Source organism: Staurois parvus, unplaced genomic scaffold (genome assembly GCF_062004578.1).
Source record: "Staurois parvus isolate SC_StPar_1 unplaced genomic scaffold, SC_StPar_1.0 ptg000572l, whole genome shotgun sequence".
NCBI lineage: Eukaryota > Metazoa > Chordata > Amphibia > Anura > Ranidae > Staurois > Staurois parvus.
In genome coordinates this window covers 4,662,164-4,677,736 of record NW_028318368.1, presented here as the reverse complement: position 1 = coordinate 4,677,736, position 15,573 = coordinate 4,662,164, and the positions used below count along the sequence as shown (strand labels likewise).

The 15,573-nt window shown below is 39.8% G+C and overlaps 1 protein-coding gene across 3 annotated transcripts in view; it reads left to right on the top strand.

Moving 5' to 3' along the window:
* The window catches only part of UGT8 (UDP glycosyltransferase 8), a 158,309-nt gene that overhangs the window by 44,653 nt on the left and 98,083 nt on the right, over positions 1-15,573 (top strand). For 2 of the 3 annotated variants that reach the window (XM_089691791.1, XM_089691792.1), the window contains one exon: positions 4,807-5,627. In XM_089691791.1, the coding sequence (XP_089547917.1) occupies positions 4,807-5,627 (821 nt within the window). The remainder of the gene's footprint in view (positions 1-4,806; positions 5,628-15,573) is intronic. The other variant, XM_089691793.1, reaches the window with a different exon arrangement.

The following is a 15,573-nucleotide window of genomic DNA, read 5'->3' as shown; positions in this document are numbered from 1 at the left end:
TAAATATTAGATTACAAATAGATTGCAACACAGATCACAGCTGTAAAAAAAAAGGGTTAAGCCTCATACACACGATGAGAATATCGGATGTATGATCGTCCTTTCTTTTTTTTTTTTGCATGTTAGTCTGATATTGAAAAGGAATAGGTTACAAGAGTTACCAAAAGTCTCGTAAGACAGAATACAACTCCTACAATAATGTGTATGTAATGTATTGTATTGTATTGTATTTTTTCATTTCTCAGCATGTCTTGGTCACTCGATTTTTTACAGACTAATACTGTACTGATTAAACAGATCATTCTGTTATCGTATGAGAAAACTTTTCGTGCTTGTCCCTTCAGATAATTTTGTATGAACTGTCATATTTGGCTCTTGAAAGCTGCATACTAAGGATCAGATATTCAGATGATCGTTTGTACAAGGCATTACTCTGTAGGTTTTATAACCCCCAAGTAAATTAAATATACCTTAAGTGTTAGCCTTTTTGTAAACTGCCATTGCAGAAGGGGTTAATGTTTTGTACATTGAGCCACTATGCATTAATCTCAATATGAAAAATTCCTAGATTGAAATATTTAGTATGCCAGACTTCGGTGGTTTAAGCAAATAGACAAAGAGTGGAGGCAGTGGAATTTAAACAAAGCCAGCAAATATTTATCCCACATACCAAACTGCATTCTAGAGTCAGCTACATTGCCAGCACAAGACTTGACACCAGTGGCATCATTATGCTAGTTTCAGTTATAACATTTTATCATTTGTTACATAAATCGTATTTGCTATGTATTATATGTTTGCTAAAATGCACACAAAATGCAATATACATACTGTGTATATTAGATTTTAATCTCTTATTTGAATATTGTATTTTATTGTATCTGTACTGTTTCCCTATATAATGTATATAAAACGCTGCTCAAACTGTTGGCACTATATAAATCCCATATAATAATACACTTTTAACCCATATGGATTATAGTAAGTTCTAGTATGAGAATGACAGTTTAAGGCCATTTTATATTATCGATCCTATCACTGGCAGCAACTAGCCAGTGATAGGATTGTTAAAGACACACTCATATACTAATACTGCATTGACCTGTCACTGGCCAAAATGCTGTAAAAGCCTGCTGAAAACAAAGAAGCACTGACAGAACAACACTTCCATGGTTTAGCCCTTAGGGGCAGGTAAAGGCTCTCTTATCAAACCAGTTGCTAGAGAGTTGTTGCAAAGGACAACGTCCCTAGTGTGTCTTGGCTTGTACACTATAGGAGTTAGTATCATTCTTCCCAAACTGCCCATAGTTTTTGGATATTTAAGCTGTAGAAATCACATGCTGGCTTTAACAGAACACACTGTGTGGTTTTATATATATTTATAAAAGGAAAATAATTTATCCTTTTAATTAACAACCCTCCATGTCTTAGCAGAGTTTAGGTAAAATTTAAATGGCCATGTAACAAATATATCACTCATATCCTTTAGTCAATATTAGGTAGTAAAAATGAACTCAGTATGTAAATACATATAGCTAGTGGTGTATTTTGGTTTTGTGCTGCCCTAGGCAAGACTAAAATCGGGCGCCCTTATCTAAATGTGCCCCACCCCTTCCTGTTTAAGACACACCCCTTCTTCTTTAGACCCCACCTCTTTCTGTTTGAGCTCCACCTCTTCAGAAGTCTGGGGACCGGGCCTGACCACCAACATTCCCCAGGGCCTGCCCACTGGCTATCCCACTGAATCTGCCCACTGGCCATCCCACAAAGGCCCATCCCATGATCTCTTCCTTTTCCATCCCATGTCCACCATCTCATGTCCTCCTTGTCCAGTCTCATCTCTGGCATCCCATGTCTTCCTCCTCCTCCAACCATGTTCTCTTCCTCCTCCAGTCCCATCTCCTCCATCCCATGCCCTCCTCCTTCTGCACCCCCTCTCCTCCATTCCTTATCCTCCTTCAGTCCCATCTCCTCCATCCCATTTCCTCCTCCAGTCCCATATCCTCCATCCCATGTCCTCCTTCTCCTCCAGTCCCATCTCCTAAATTCCATGTCCTCTTTCTCCTTCAGTCCCATCTCCTCCTATGACAGATGGGGGCAGGGGGAGAGGAGGGGAACAGTGTGACAGGAGGAGGCCAGCATGACGAGGGGGGCACAGGACAGGAGGGGTCATCAGGACAGGAGGGGATTAGCAGGAAAGGTGGGGGAAATGGGACAGTAGGGAGGGCAGTCGGACAGATGGAGGGCAGCAAGACAGATGGGGGGCAGCAGGACAGGTGGGGGGCAGTGGAAAAGGTGGGCTCAGCAGTACAAGAGAGGGACAGTGGGACAGGTGGGGGGCAGTGGGACGGGGGCATCAGGTCAGGTGGGGGAGAGCAGGACAGGAGGGGAGCAGTGTGATGGGGGGCAGCGTGACAGGAATGGGGAGTGTCACTTACTGTGTGCTCTCACACACCGTGGGAAGCAACAGTTCTCCAAGCTTTCACTTGTCCAGCAGCGACTCCTCCAGATGATGTCAGGATCTGGTGCCAGGAGCAGTAGCTGAGCCTGTGTCCTATCTCAACCAGGATCTCCAGCGCCAGCTTCAGCAAAGAGAGGGGAGGCGCCAGGCCCCCCTACTTGTGTATCGGTTGTCCCCCCCTGATGGTGACCCTGCTGCACACACTCACATGTGTCCCTTCTGCCTGTCGGCAGGGTGCCACCTTCCTGTAAAATGACACCCAAGGCAAAGGCCTTGTTTGCCTTGCAGTAGATACGCCCCTGCATATAGCTTATTAAGATTTGTGTTAAGAGATATCAAAATTTATATCTTTTACTTATATTGACTATATGGGTTTTCACCATTTAGTTGAAGTAGACTGGCTATCTGTTCTATATCAACATATGTGTTTAGATCCTTCAGAAAACATAAAAACGTACATTGATTTAGAATGATTATTTTAGCTTTTAGGCCCAATTTGAGGGAATTCGTTTTTGTCAGTTTTCAGACAACAATATGAAAGGTATCTTGAGATAAGTTTGCTTCAATTGTCAGACTTCTCTCAGACATCAAACATTTCATATGATCAGTTTTAATATGGCATAATGTAGTAATACTTATGTGAGTATGGCTATCAAAATCTGGAATTCTTTTATTAGTTTAGAAAATAAAAGTTCTTATTGAATTCCTTTTTCATGTAGGTGAATTGTCGTCTGATCTACATCTTTTTAAATATATTGTGTTTATTTTATAATAGCATATGTATGCCAAATATAGCTTTTATCAGTGGCTTTAGGTAATGCATGTAGTCTAAGTAGGTCATTTCAGACAAAATACCTTTTTTTAAATAACTGGCTCATTCAACAAGTGCAAAGAGCAATGGGAATGGGAAAACTGTGACTCCAAAAAAATTGCAGATTTCAGTATTAAAATAGAACATACTGGGGTTTATTTACTAAAGCTGGTGCACACAGAATCTAATGCAGTTGTGTATGGTAGCCAATCAGCTTGTAACCTCACCTTGTTCAATTAAGCTTTAGCAATTAAACCTGTAAGCTGATTGGTTTCTATGCAGAGCTGCATGAGTTTCTGAGTGAACCAACTTCAGTAAATAAACCCCATTATGTTACACTTTCTAATACAACAATGCAGGTACCAGAACAGTTTTTTCTTAGTTTTAGAAATGGTCTTTTTTTAGGTTTTTTCAAAGTAAAAAAGTTCTGTCATGTGACCATGCATCTTTTCTTCCTGATAGTGGGGGCTACAGGACACTGTGCAGACAGGCAGTATGCTTGTATTTTATAGTCTGATCAGCCTGGGGCAGCATGTAGCCTGTGCTTGAACAGGGAGCATGTTAAAGTGGAGTTCCACTCACGCTGTAAAAAAATAAAAGCCAGCAGCTACAAAAACTGTAGCTGCTGACTTTTAAAAAAACAGCCGCTCACCTGTCCCACGATCCCGCAGTGCCCCCGCTGCAGCCTGTTTCACCGGCCATCCTGTATTCCAGGCACCCAGTGTGGGCACCCTGCTGTGACAGCTTGTGGCATCACAGCTGAGTGCCCATTGCGCATGCGCGAGTGGCGCTGCACTTCCTGAATGGCCCCATAGTCTTCTGGGACCTGTCACGTGTTCCAGAAGACTACGGGGAGGGAGGGTAGGAGGACAACTTCCGCTTCCGATCGCCTAGGCAATTGCAGTGGAAGTGGGAGTGGGTACCTGTCAATTTCAGGTACCCGCTCCCCAAAGGAGCCAATCCTTAATGGGGAGCGGGGGCCCAATCTTTAAAGCGGAACTTCCCCTTTTGGGTGGAACTCCGCTTTAAAGAAGTAGGCTGTGACTGGGAGGGAGGTGTAATGGCTGAACAAACTACTGAATACAGGCATGCTGTGTGTGGATGAAAAAATTACCAGGCAAGTGCAGATCAGCTTCTGTCCTTTGTGTGGTCAGTTTAGAACAAGGAAGAAAGGTGACTTGCAGAATCAACCAGGCACTTCAGATGGAAGAAGCACATGAAAATTATAGAGACTATGATTTCTAAAATACACCTACTGCATGTGAACACAGATATAGAAAAAAATATTTAAGGTAACATAAACTTTGATTTTTTTTTAATGCTAAACAAGATGCTGTGGGTTACTACACTGTTCATTTTCTTATTGCAATTTCCACAAAATTTCCACAAAAAGAATCCTGCAAGTTTTGTGTAGTACAAAATCAACAAATTAAGTAACATATGTTGTTGTAGTTTATCATGAATTAAAAATATTGGTAAAAATTATTGCAAAACTTTATCATTATCTCACATTTATTTTTTTTTCTAACCACAGCCATGAGGTCCTATATATCTATCATCTTCTTGTGGGTCACTCTTGGATTAACAATGTCTGCCAAAATTCTTGTAGTCCCGCCAATTATGTTTGAAAGCCATTTATATATATTTAAAACTATGGCCACTGCTTTAAAAGACAAGGGTCATCAAACTGAGTTTCTTGTTTCTGAAGGAAGAGACATTCCACCATCAAGTCATTACCAAATTCAGCGATACCTAGGGATTTTTAACAGCACCACATCAGATGAATTTTTACAGTCAAAAATGAAGAATATATTCTCTGGGAGATTTACAGCATTAGAACTGTTTGACATTCTTGATCATTACTCCAAGAACTGTGATATAATGGTGGGTAACAAGGAACTAATGGAACATCTGAAGAAGGAAAAGTATGACTTGGTACTTGTGGATCCCAATGAGATGTGTGGATTTGTCATAGCCAATATTCTGGAGGTGAAGTATGCAGTTTTTTCTACTGGACTTTGGTACCCAGCTGAAGTTGGTGCTCCAGCACCATTATCATATGTTCCAGAATTTAACTCTCTTCTCACAGACCGTATGGACCTGCTGGATAGAATTAGGAATACAGTTGTTTATCTTGTCTCTCGATTTGGAGTAAATTTCCTAGTCTTACCAAAATATGAAAGGATAATGAGGAAATATAATGTTTTGTCTTCAAAATCCATGTATGAATTGGTCCAGGGAAGCTCTCTGTGGATGCTTTGTACTGATATTGCTCTGGAATTCCCAAGACCTACACTTCCAAATGTTGTATATGTGGGAGGAATCCTCACCAAGCCTGCCAGTCCGCTACCCCAGGTAGGCATCTAGTTCAATTTGTCTAGAAATATTTTAATAATTAAATGATTGCATAACTTATTGCTTTGTTTTGTTCAATGCATTTTTGTATTTTTAATATAAAATATATCATTAGACGTAAATACCTACTAAAAATAGAAAACTACAAGTACTGTAGTTTAGATATATTTAGCCTTTTGAAAACATGGCAAGGTAGCATTCTAAATAGAGCCCCAAACCTAAAACTGGCATTTCACAGTTCCAGGACACTAAAAATTGTGCACAGGCTTATGTTACAATAAAAGACTCTTTCCGTTTTTTTATTTTTAATACAAAATATATTTTTAGACATACATGCCTACTAAAAATAGGAAACTGCAAGTACTGTAGTTTAGATATGTTTAATCATTTGAAAACATGGCAAGGTAGCATTCTAAGTAGAGTCCCAAACCTAAAACTGGCATTTCACAGTTCCAGTACACTAAAAATGATGCATAGGCTTATGTTACAATAAAAGGCTCTTTCCTATATATTATATACCAAAGCAGAATTTTATAATTGGTTCTCATTTCAAATTCTTAGAATAATGCTTCCGTAACTGTGAAGTAACTGCATGAATGGAATAAAAAAGATTCTAATCTACCTTACTAGCACTGTGCGATTTGTGAATGGCAATAAACTTGACAACATATGCTTCGCTCTTTGAACTTGGTAAAGCAGTGCAAAAATTAATTGATTAGGTAACATATATAAAAGTCACTTTATTAATTATTGTATAATTAAAAGCTAACATGTGTGATCAGCTATAATGGCTGCAGCAGCTTATCTCCACTTTATGAATCTGCACAAAACAAATCGATGAACAGACCAAAGTTTTGAACCTATTCAGATTTTTCTATACAGATTATCCTTTTTGTCCAATGCACAATTGTCACATTATTAGTATTGTTGAGGTAGAATGATAAAAAGAATTAACATACCTGAATAAATAATAAATATTTCTAAGGGTTACAAATGCAAAACCTCAGATAGCATTGCTTCCTAAGACTTGTAGAGCTGTTATGGCAAAGTAGCAGAAGTGTGATAATTTCCTCTTTTCGTGTATGACTTTCCAGTCTATTGCTCATCTTGGAACTTATTGCATACTAGCATAATTTAAAGTTAATCTGTCTTCTAAAAAGAATATTCTCTACTTGCGTGACTCACAAAAATTGGCACAGAAATGCTTACATGTACATTCTGTCATCGTGAGTTCTTCTACTATGCACCCCTGGAGCTCCTAAATCCAGATGTGATTTGTCTACACATTTTGGCTCTGACTTCAGGTTAGGATTCTGGCATGTACCTCTCATAGCACACCATCATTCCTCTTTGCAGGTTGCTAAAGCATGATAAGGCATCATTCCTCTTTGCAGGTTGCTAAGGATTTATCAAAGCTTTACTTAAAATTGAAATTTACATATGTTACGTTTTAAAGACTTCTTGGATATGCATGGGAACATTTTTCTCTGTGGAAGTTCTGCCTTGAGATGCATAGGGGGCTAGAGATATTCAAAGATATGTTGTAGTGTCTGATTTTAGCCATTTATAGTTAACATGTACTTTTCTAATGTTCAATTAACGTTTATTTAAAGATTTCCAGGTATGGATATTGTATACATAGATACATTTGGTCCAGCTTGGACCAATGTAATTATACATATACCATACCTGACCAAAGTTGGAAATCAATGAAGTAGACACTGCTCTGCATTGCCAGTGAGCTCCACTTGCTTCTGGGTTCCTGCTGAGTGGCTGCCCTGCTGCACTCTGAACAGAGGAGATCGGCTGCTCGACACGGGTGCCATTCAGAGAATGCTTTGCTGAATGAATGCAAAGTGTTCTCTGATTGGACAAAGAGGAGAGTGTGACATCATCGCCCTGCCTCTCCACCTTCTCCAATCAGACAACACTTTACATTCATTCAGAAAATGCAAAACATTCTCTGAATGGCACCGTGCCAAATGGGTGACTTCCTGTGTTCTGAATGCAGCAGGACAGCCACTCAGAGAGGGATTCAGAAATAAGTGGAGATCACTGGATTAGTGGTGTCTACTTTAGTGATTTCCAGCTTTCAGAGGTATCAGTTAGTATATGCAAGCTGGACCAATGTCACTATGTAGAAAATATCCATACCTGGAATTCTTCTTTAAGAGAATACAGGTGATGAACAAACTTCATAGAAAGTAGTATGCAAATGAATACCGACAGAAACTCCAATAAAAACATAGTTGTTCCCAGTGAACTCAGGAAGGGTGAGATTCTAAAAGAATGTTGAACTATGATCCTCCCATGATAGGAATTATTTCAATTCCAATTTAACTCCTATTTAGTTTATATAACTAAAAAAGCCCAAGACTACACAGTGTATAAACATTACTCTGTGCTGTCAGCTGGTTTTCTTTTACAGACAAGCATTATTTAATTAGTTGTAAGCTATGGTTGCCTTTAAGCATTACGTGTTTTTTTCTTTGTAATAAATATGAAGATCAGGGCAAAATTATGCAATCCGTACTTATTATGAACCTAGCCTCAGGGTTGACAACTAACACAATTTTTTTTAATAGCAAAATGTGAAAAATGTACCGAGGGAGAAAATGTTTTATTGCCAACTTGTTATTTGAAAAGACAATGTGTAACCATTAGCAATATCCACAGCAAGTAAACTGCCTCACTTATGCACGTCATATATAGCCCAGTGTATAGAGTTCATGATCAGGAGTATATAACATACAGAGTGTGGGGGTCAGGACTGAGTAGTGCACAAAATGAAGGCTCAGGAATCTTTAATGCACAGAGTGCAGGAAACAGCAGTGTGCAAGAAAGAGAATACAGAGGTTAGCAGTACATAGTGCTCAGAGTGCAGCAGTCAGCAGTATCTAATACACAGAGTGCTGGGGTCAGAGTGTAGGATGTAGGAGTAGCAATGCACAGAGCATTGTGGCCAGAAGTACATAATGTCCAGATGCAGGGGTCAGGAGTAAGTAACACACTGCTCAGAGTACAGAATGCAGGGGTCAGGGTTACTGATGCAAGTATAAATCTGCCCTCTCTTTACCCATACGAACCAAAAATCTTCCCTCTCCCCTGAAGCTAAACCCCCTCATCCCCCAACCAAAAATTCTCCAGTACAGATTTCCCCCCCCCCTCTCTGAATTCCAGTCACCAAATCTCACATATAATGGCAGTGCAGAAAGAGGGGATGGTGTCCTTAAGGCTGTGTCATATGACACATTAGAGTTGAGAAGGATCTTTATCTTAGGTCTAATGAGCAGACAGAAGCTGGGGGCTGCATCACAGGTGGTAGTGGTAAAGCAGCACTGAAACATTAAAATGGAATAAAAAAATGTTTGGTGGCCATAGCCTGAAGAACTGGGGTAAGATGTCAAGGCCACAGTGTCCAATGCTAGTCATGCACATGTTGGGCGTTGTTTAGCTATGGTGGCCAGATGAGTGTCAGCTAAATATATAGACTGTAAGTAATTGCAGATAGAGAATTCAAAAACTTCTGTTTTTTTCACATTACATCACCGACTTTAGCCCTTTATTGTAGCTTGTTTTTAAGTACTGCATTCACTGGTTGTATTGTATTAGTATAATGTACATACAGCATAAAACCTCATTGTTGTCACATTATTAATGATGTTTGTTAACAGCTTGTAAAAGGCTGCATTGTAATATGTATTGTTATTTTTTTGGTGTGACCTATATTAGATGCATAAGAATAGCTGAAAGGGAAGCAAAACATCATAAAAGGATAGAAACCTTTTGCTGATGTTACAGGAACAGGCAAGTTATGGTACCATTTTTTTCAGTGAAATTTTTGGGTAGTTTTTAATGACATGGCTGCAAACAATTGATTTGCCTATTCTAATTCTAAAAATCTTGGCCTAAGAGACCTTAATCCTTGGACACACAGCACAGCACAAACACCCAAGGCAGCAATGGCTCAAAAGCTAACGCTCACAACCCTGTGACTATCTGGCCTTGCCAACAATAATACTAACACCTACTAGCGCCTACCATACCAAGGCCAACCCTATCTAAATATGAGGCCTTACTTTGTTCTTCTAATTTTTGCTGCTTAACTAAATCATTATCTGTCTGAGTACAAGGACAGTTTAAAGACCTGTTCTCTCCTGTGAGAAGGAGGTGTGGGAAATGTTCACTCATAAAGGGGGCAAAAAAATCACTGGATACCTGGTGGTATTCCCTAATGCTCTTCAAGTTGAAAAAATGTATCTGTGAAGCCTTAGTTATGGACTATAATGTAAAAAGCTCATCTGCTCTGTTTCATGTTATACCTTAACCACATCAGCAATCATGCTCTGTTAAAACGGCACTGCAGAGCCACAGTTCAATTTTTTTTATACAAGCAATCACTGTGAGTAGGTGTACATGGGTCTTTGAGGGTTCAGTGCTGGCACTTACCTTCCATACTCAGACTGACCTGGCTGCTGTAGCAATCGTACCCACAGAGATGGACAGCTTCAACCATTTTGCTCCAACCCTCCATCTTGTAGATCTCTCTCCCCCTCTTTGCTCATCCCCCCTCCCTCTCTGTTGAGTAAAATGTGGTCAGTGTGGGTTTGCAGAGATCACAGGCACCAAACTCAGTGGGAGGGCATCCTGGCTATGAAACCTCACTAGCTGGGTGCCTCTCTGTCTAAGAAACTGTGCAATCTGGGATATCGTAAAAAGCGTAAACCAAGCCCTTCACTGAGTTCAAAGACATTCCAGAGAAGTAATAAACTAGACACCACATTCAAAATCCATTTTTCCCCTATGATTTCATATCTTGGAATATGAAGGACTTACACAAAACACAGGCATATCTTCAGATTGGTCACGTTGAGACAAATCGTTTGATATATTACCTTCCCTAGTTGAGATCAAGTGGAGAGCAGAAAATTAAATCTCCTAATCATCCCAGCAGGTATGTTATATTTCATATGTAAATCTTCAGCAGACAATTCTACATGTTAATCTACCCATGGGTGAAATGTTACATGTACCTAGGAAAAGTTATGGGCCAAAATATAAGCTAGGAGAGTTTCTGGTTATAACTTAGGTCTTCACCCAACACCCCTTCCCAAATAAGGCAATTGGTTCTCTGATTGTAAGGAGACACCCTGCTGAGATCCTATAAAAAGGCTGTTATGCTTGGAGTGTGGGAGAGAAGAAGATCTCCCTGCCTTAACATCGAAACTAGCAGTGGGAGATCACAGCATCCTTTTGGTCATGAAACTTGAAGCTGCTTAAAACTAAGGCTGACTGGCAAGTACTTTAACCCTTTAAACTCCTTTCTGTTATCTCTTTGCTGTGCTGTTGTTCTCTGTATATTTTTATATATATATATATATTGACTACATCTGTTTCTGTAAATATATTTATTGCGCCCTTTTGACCTTTTAGTAATAAATCTTTCTTTCTGAAAGTGTTGAACTGTTTCTAAAGTTCTTTAATGCAACTTACGAATTCCTGTCGCTGAAGAGCACTACTATGTGTGTTTAACCCTCTGTATAACCTGTTTGCAGTGACAGTGGTACACAGACGATTATTTCAACCATCATGGTGTCATTGCTGATATTGCCAAGTTTCCTCTTTCTCTGTACAAAAAAGAGGTGGTGGCAGTGTGAAGGGTTAATTGCGAAATTAACCTGACCCAGTAACAATCGCTTCCAGGCTGCCGGTACACAGACTGTGGTCCATTAGCTGGAAAATCTGTGTTCAGGGCGCAGCTGGGCGTGGCATTGTTATGCACGTGACATCGCGGTTTTAGATTGACTAGTCCTTCGGTCACGAGTTTGGTGAGAAGGGCAGGGGTCTGACGCCGTGATTGTCACACATGGGTCTTTGAGGGTTCAGTGCTGGAACTTACCTTCCATACTCAGACTGACCTGGCTGATGCACCATTACTCTCTTGCTATACAGGTTCACCATATATTTTGTAGCGATAGGACAGGGTTGGCCTATTTAAAATTCATATTTGCTAGTACATCATTATATCACATAACTTACCTACTGTATTTCTTTGAATAATTTACTGTTTTATGTCAAATGTTTACAGTATGGTGCTTTGATTTCCGTGACCTGGTTCTGGTTAAGCTAGTTAAATGTGGGTCACTTGGAGCTGGTGGTATGGGTTTGGTTATGCAGGGTTGTCTTAAATGTGTAATGCACCTTGTTAGGTAGCAGAGAGAGAGAAGCACAGGGGGGAAAAAAAAGAAAGGAAAAAAAGAAAAGGGGAGGAGGTAGGGGGGAGATGGGTGTAAAGGAACAATAAAGTGAGGGTTATGGTAGAAAGGGGAGCCTTCTATACAGGATGAGTAAGAGGCTGGTGAGATAGGATCAAGCATGAGCGTTGTCTTAAGTGTAAAGGAAAAACAGATAATAAAAAATAACTAAAAAAAAAACTTCAGTGTGAAACAGAAATAGATGCATGGAAAGTCAGCCAGCATTTGTCTCAATCCATGCTTGCATAAACCTGACTTGATCTTACCTTTATACACATGAACATACAGTATATACAGGTGAAACTCGAAAAATTAGAATATCATGCAAAAGTTCATTTATTTCAGTAATGCAACTTAAAAGGTGAAACTAATATATGAGATAGACTCATTACATGCAAAGCAAGATAGTTCAAGCCGTGATTTGTCATAATTGTGATGATTATGGCTTACAGCTCATGAAAACCCCAAATCCACAATCTCAGAAAATTAGAATATTGTGAAAAGGTGCAATATTCTAGGCTCAAAGTGTCCCACTCTAATCAGCTATTTAAGCCATAACACCTTGCAAAGGGTTCCTGAGCCTTTAAATGGTCTCTCAGTCTGGTTCAGTAGGAATCACAATCATAGGAAAGACTGCTGACCTGACAGTTGTGCAGAAAACCATCATTGACACCCTCCATAAGGAGGGAAAGCCTCAAAAGGTAATTGCAAAAGACATTGGATGTTCCCAAAGTGCTGTTTCAAAGCACAATAATAGAAAGTTATGTGGAAGGGAAAAGTGTGGAAGAAAAAGGAGCACAAGCAGCAGGGATGACCGCAGCCTGGAGAGGATTGTCAGGAAAAGGCCATTCAAAAATGTTGGGGACTTTCACAAGGAGTGGACTGAGGCTGGAGTCAGTGCATCAAGAGCCACCACACACAGACGGATCCTGGACATGGGCTTCAAATGTCGTATTCCTCTTGTCAAGCCGCTCCTGAACAACAAACAACGTCAGAAGCGTCTTACCTGGGCTAAAGAAAAACAGACCTGGTCTGTTGTTCAGTGGTCCAAAGTCCTCTTTTCTGATAAGAGCAACTTTTGCATCTCATTTGGAAACCAAGGACCCAGAGTATGGAGGAAGAATGGAGAGACACACACTGCAAGATCATCATAAATAAACCACCTCCTTAGTACTATAATTACCCTATAACACAATCAACACCTTCCCCTGAAAGTGTACCAAATTATATAAGTGACAGTGTATTTAACAAATTCTCCAAAAGACAATAATCCTACAATCACCTTAATCCCCAAATTTTTACAAAATTATATAAACCCACTACCATTATAAAGTCCACTACAATTCTTTTTCAAGTTCACTAAAATATCCAATCAATTCTTCCAGCGATATTCATAAAATGCCCACCTCAAAGAAAAGAAAACTCATATAGTGCATTATCTTTTACAAAAATATATATATATATATAAAAGAACTTTTGTATATACTTCCTATAGTGAATATAGGTGAAAAATGGTGAAAAAACGTGAACCAAACGTGATCAGTGAAAAACAAATCAGTGTATATAACACTCTTTTAGTGCCACATCAACAAAAACTCAAATTCAAAAAAGTGTACACTTCTAAATACAGTAAGGGTACCCTTACCAACTATCCCAATATAATAGGCTTTATAGTAATCCAGGAACTCCACAGGCTAGACCTCTTGGGGATCTTTCCTCTGCTGTATCCTGTAGCCCCCACACTCTCTGGACTCCTCAGACACTCTGCTCACAGTGTCTCCAAAAAAACATACAGGACATAGTGTGATACCGCCAATAAACTTAACAACATGGACTTTATTTAAAACTGCTCACATTGCCAAAGTTTTAAAATCGCATTAGAGGGAGTAAAGGAATCTCATGGTCATCCAGGGAAAACGTCCAGGTACACCTGCTCGATCTCTCCCTCATCTAAAATGGCCGCTAGGTAACTTCCGGTTCCGGGAAAATGTCTTGATGTCACTCCACCTTGACGCATTTCGTCATCGACTTAGTCATAAGGGGTGTGACCGTCAAGCAACAGAATTCTATTTAAACCCCTCCTCATCATGGCGCCGAGACACTCGCCGCCATATTGGAGATGGGAACATTGCCAGTAATGTCCGATAACTGCTTACAACTAATCCGACATATATTATCTGATATACAAATCGTCCGTCAAGATAACATACTTTAAAACTCTACCCCATGATTCTCATTAGCAATATATAAAAATATAATGATGAGGAGGGGTTTAAATAGAATTCTGTTGCTTGACGGTCACACCCCTTATGACTAAGTCGATGACGAAACGCGTCAAGGTGGAGTGGCGTCAAGACATTTTCCCGGAACCGGAAGTTACCTGGCGGCCATTTTAGATGAGGGAGAGATCGAGCAGGTGTACCTGGACGTTTTCCCTGGATGACCGTGAGATTCCTTTACTCCCTCTAATGCGATTTTAAAGCTTTGGCAATGTGAGCAGTTTTAAATAAAGTCCATGTTGTTAAGTTTATTGGCGGTATCACACTATGTCCTGTATGTTTTTTTGGAGACACTGTGAGCAGAGTGTCTGAGGAGTCCAGAGAGTGTGGTGGCTACAGGATACAGCAGAGGAAAGATCCCCAAAAGGTCTAGCCTGTGGAGTTCCTGGATTACTATAAAGCCTATTATATTGGGATAGTTGGTAAGGGTACCCTTACTGTATTTAGAAGTGTACACTTTTTTGAATTTGAGTTTTTGTTGATGTGGCACTAAAAGAGTGTTATATACACTGATTTGTTTTTCACTGATCACGTTTGGTTCACGTTTTTTCACCATTTTTCACCTATATTCACTATAGGAAGTATATACAAAAGTTCTTTTATATATATATATATATATATATTTTTGTAAAAGATAATGCACTATATGAGTTTTCTTTTCTTTGAGGTGGACATTTTATGAATATTGTTGGAAGAATTGATTGGATATTTTAGTGAACTTGAAAAAGAATTGTAGTGGACTTTATATTGGTAGTGGGTTTATATAATTTTGTAAAAATTTGGGGATTAAGGTGATTGTAGGATTATTGTCTTTTGGAGAATTTGTTAAATACACTGTCACTTATATAACACACTGCAAGATGCTTGAAGTCCAGTGTGAAGTTTCCACAGTCTGTGTTGATTTGGGGAGCCATGTCATCTGCTGGTGTTGGTCCACTGTGCTTCATTAAGTCCAGGGTCAACGCAGCCATCTACCAGGAGATTTTGGAGCACTTCATGCTTCCTTCCGCAGACAAGCTTTATGGGGATGCTGACTTTATTTTCCAGCAGGACTTGGCACCTGCCCACACTGCCAAAAGCACCAAAACCTGGTTCAATGACCATGGAATTACTGTGCTTGATTGGCCAGCAAACTCGCCTGACCTGAACCCCATAGAGAATCTATGGGGAATTGCCAAGAGAAAGATGAGAGACATGAGACCGAACAATGCAGAAGAGCTGAAGGCCGCTATTGAAGCATCTTGGTCTTCCATAACACCTCAGCAGTGCCACAGGCTGATAGCCTCCATGCCACGCCACATTGAGGCAGTAATTGCTGCAAATGGGGCCCATCCAAGTACTGAGTACATATGTATTCTTATACTTTTCAGAGGTCCGATATTGTTCTATGTACAATCCTTGTTTTATTGATTG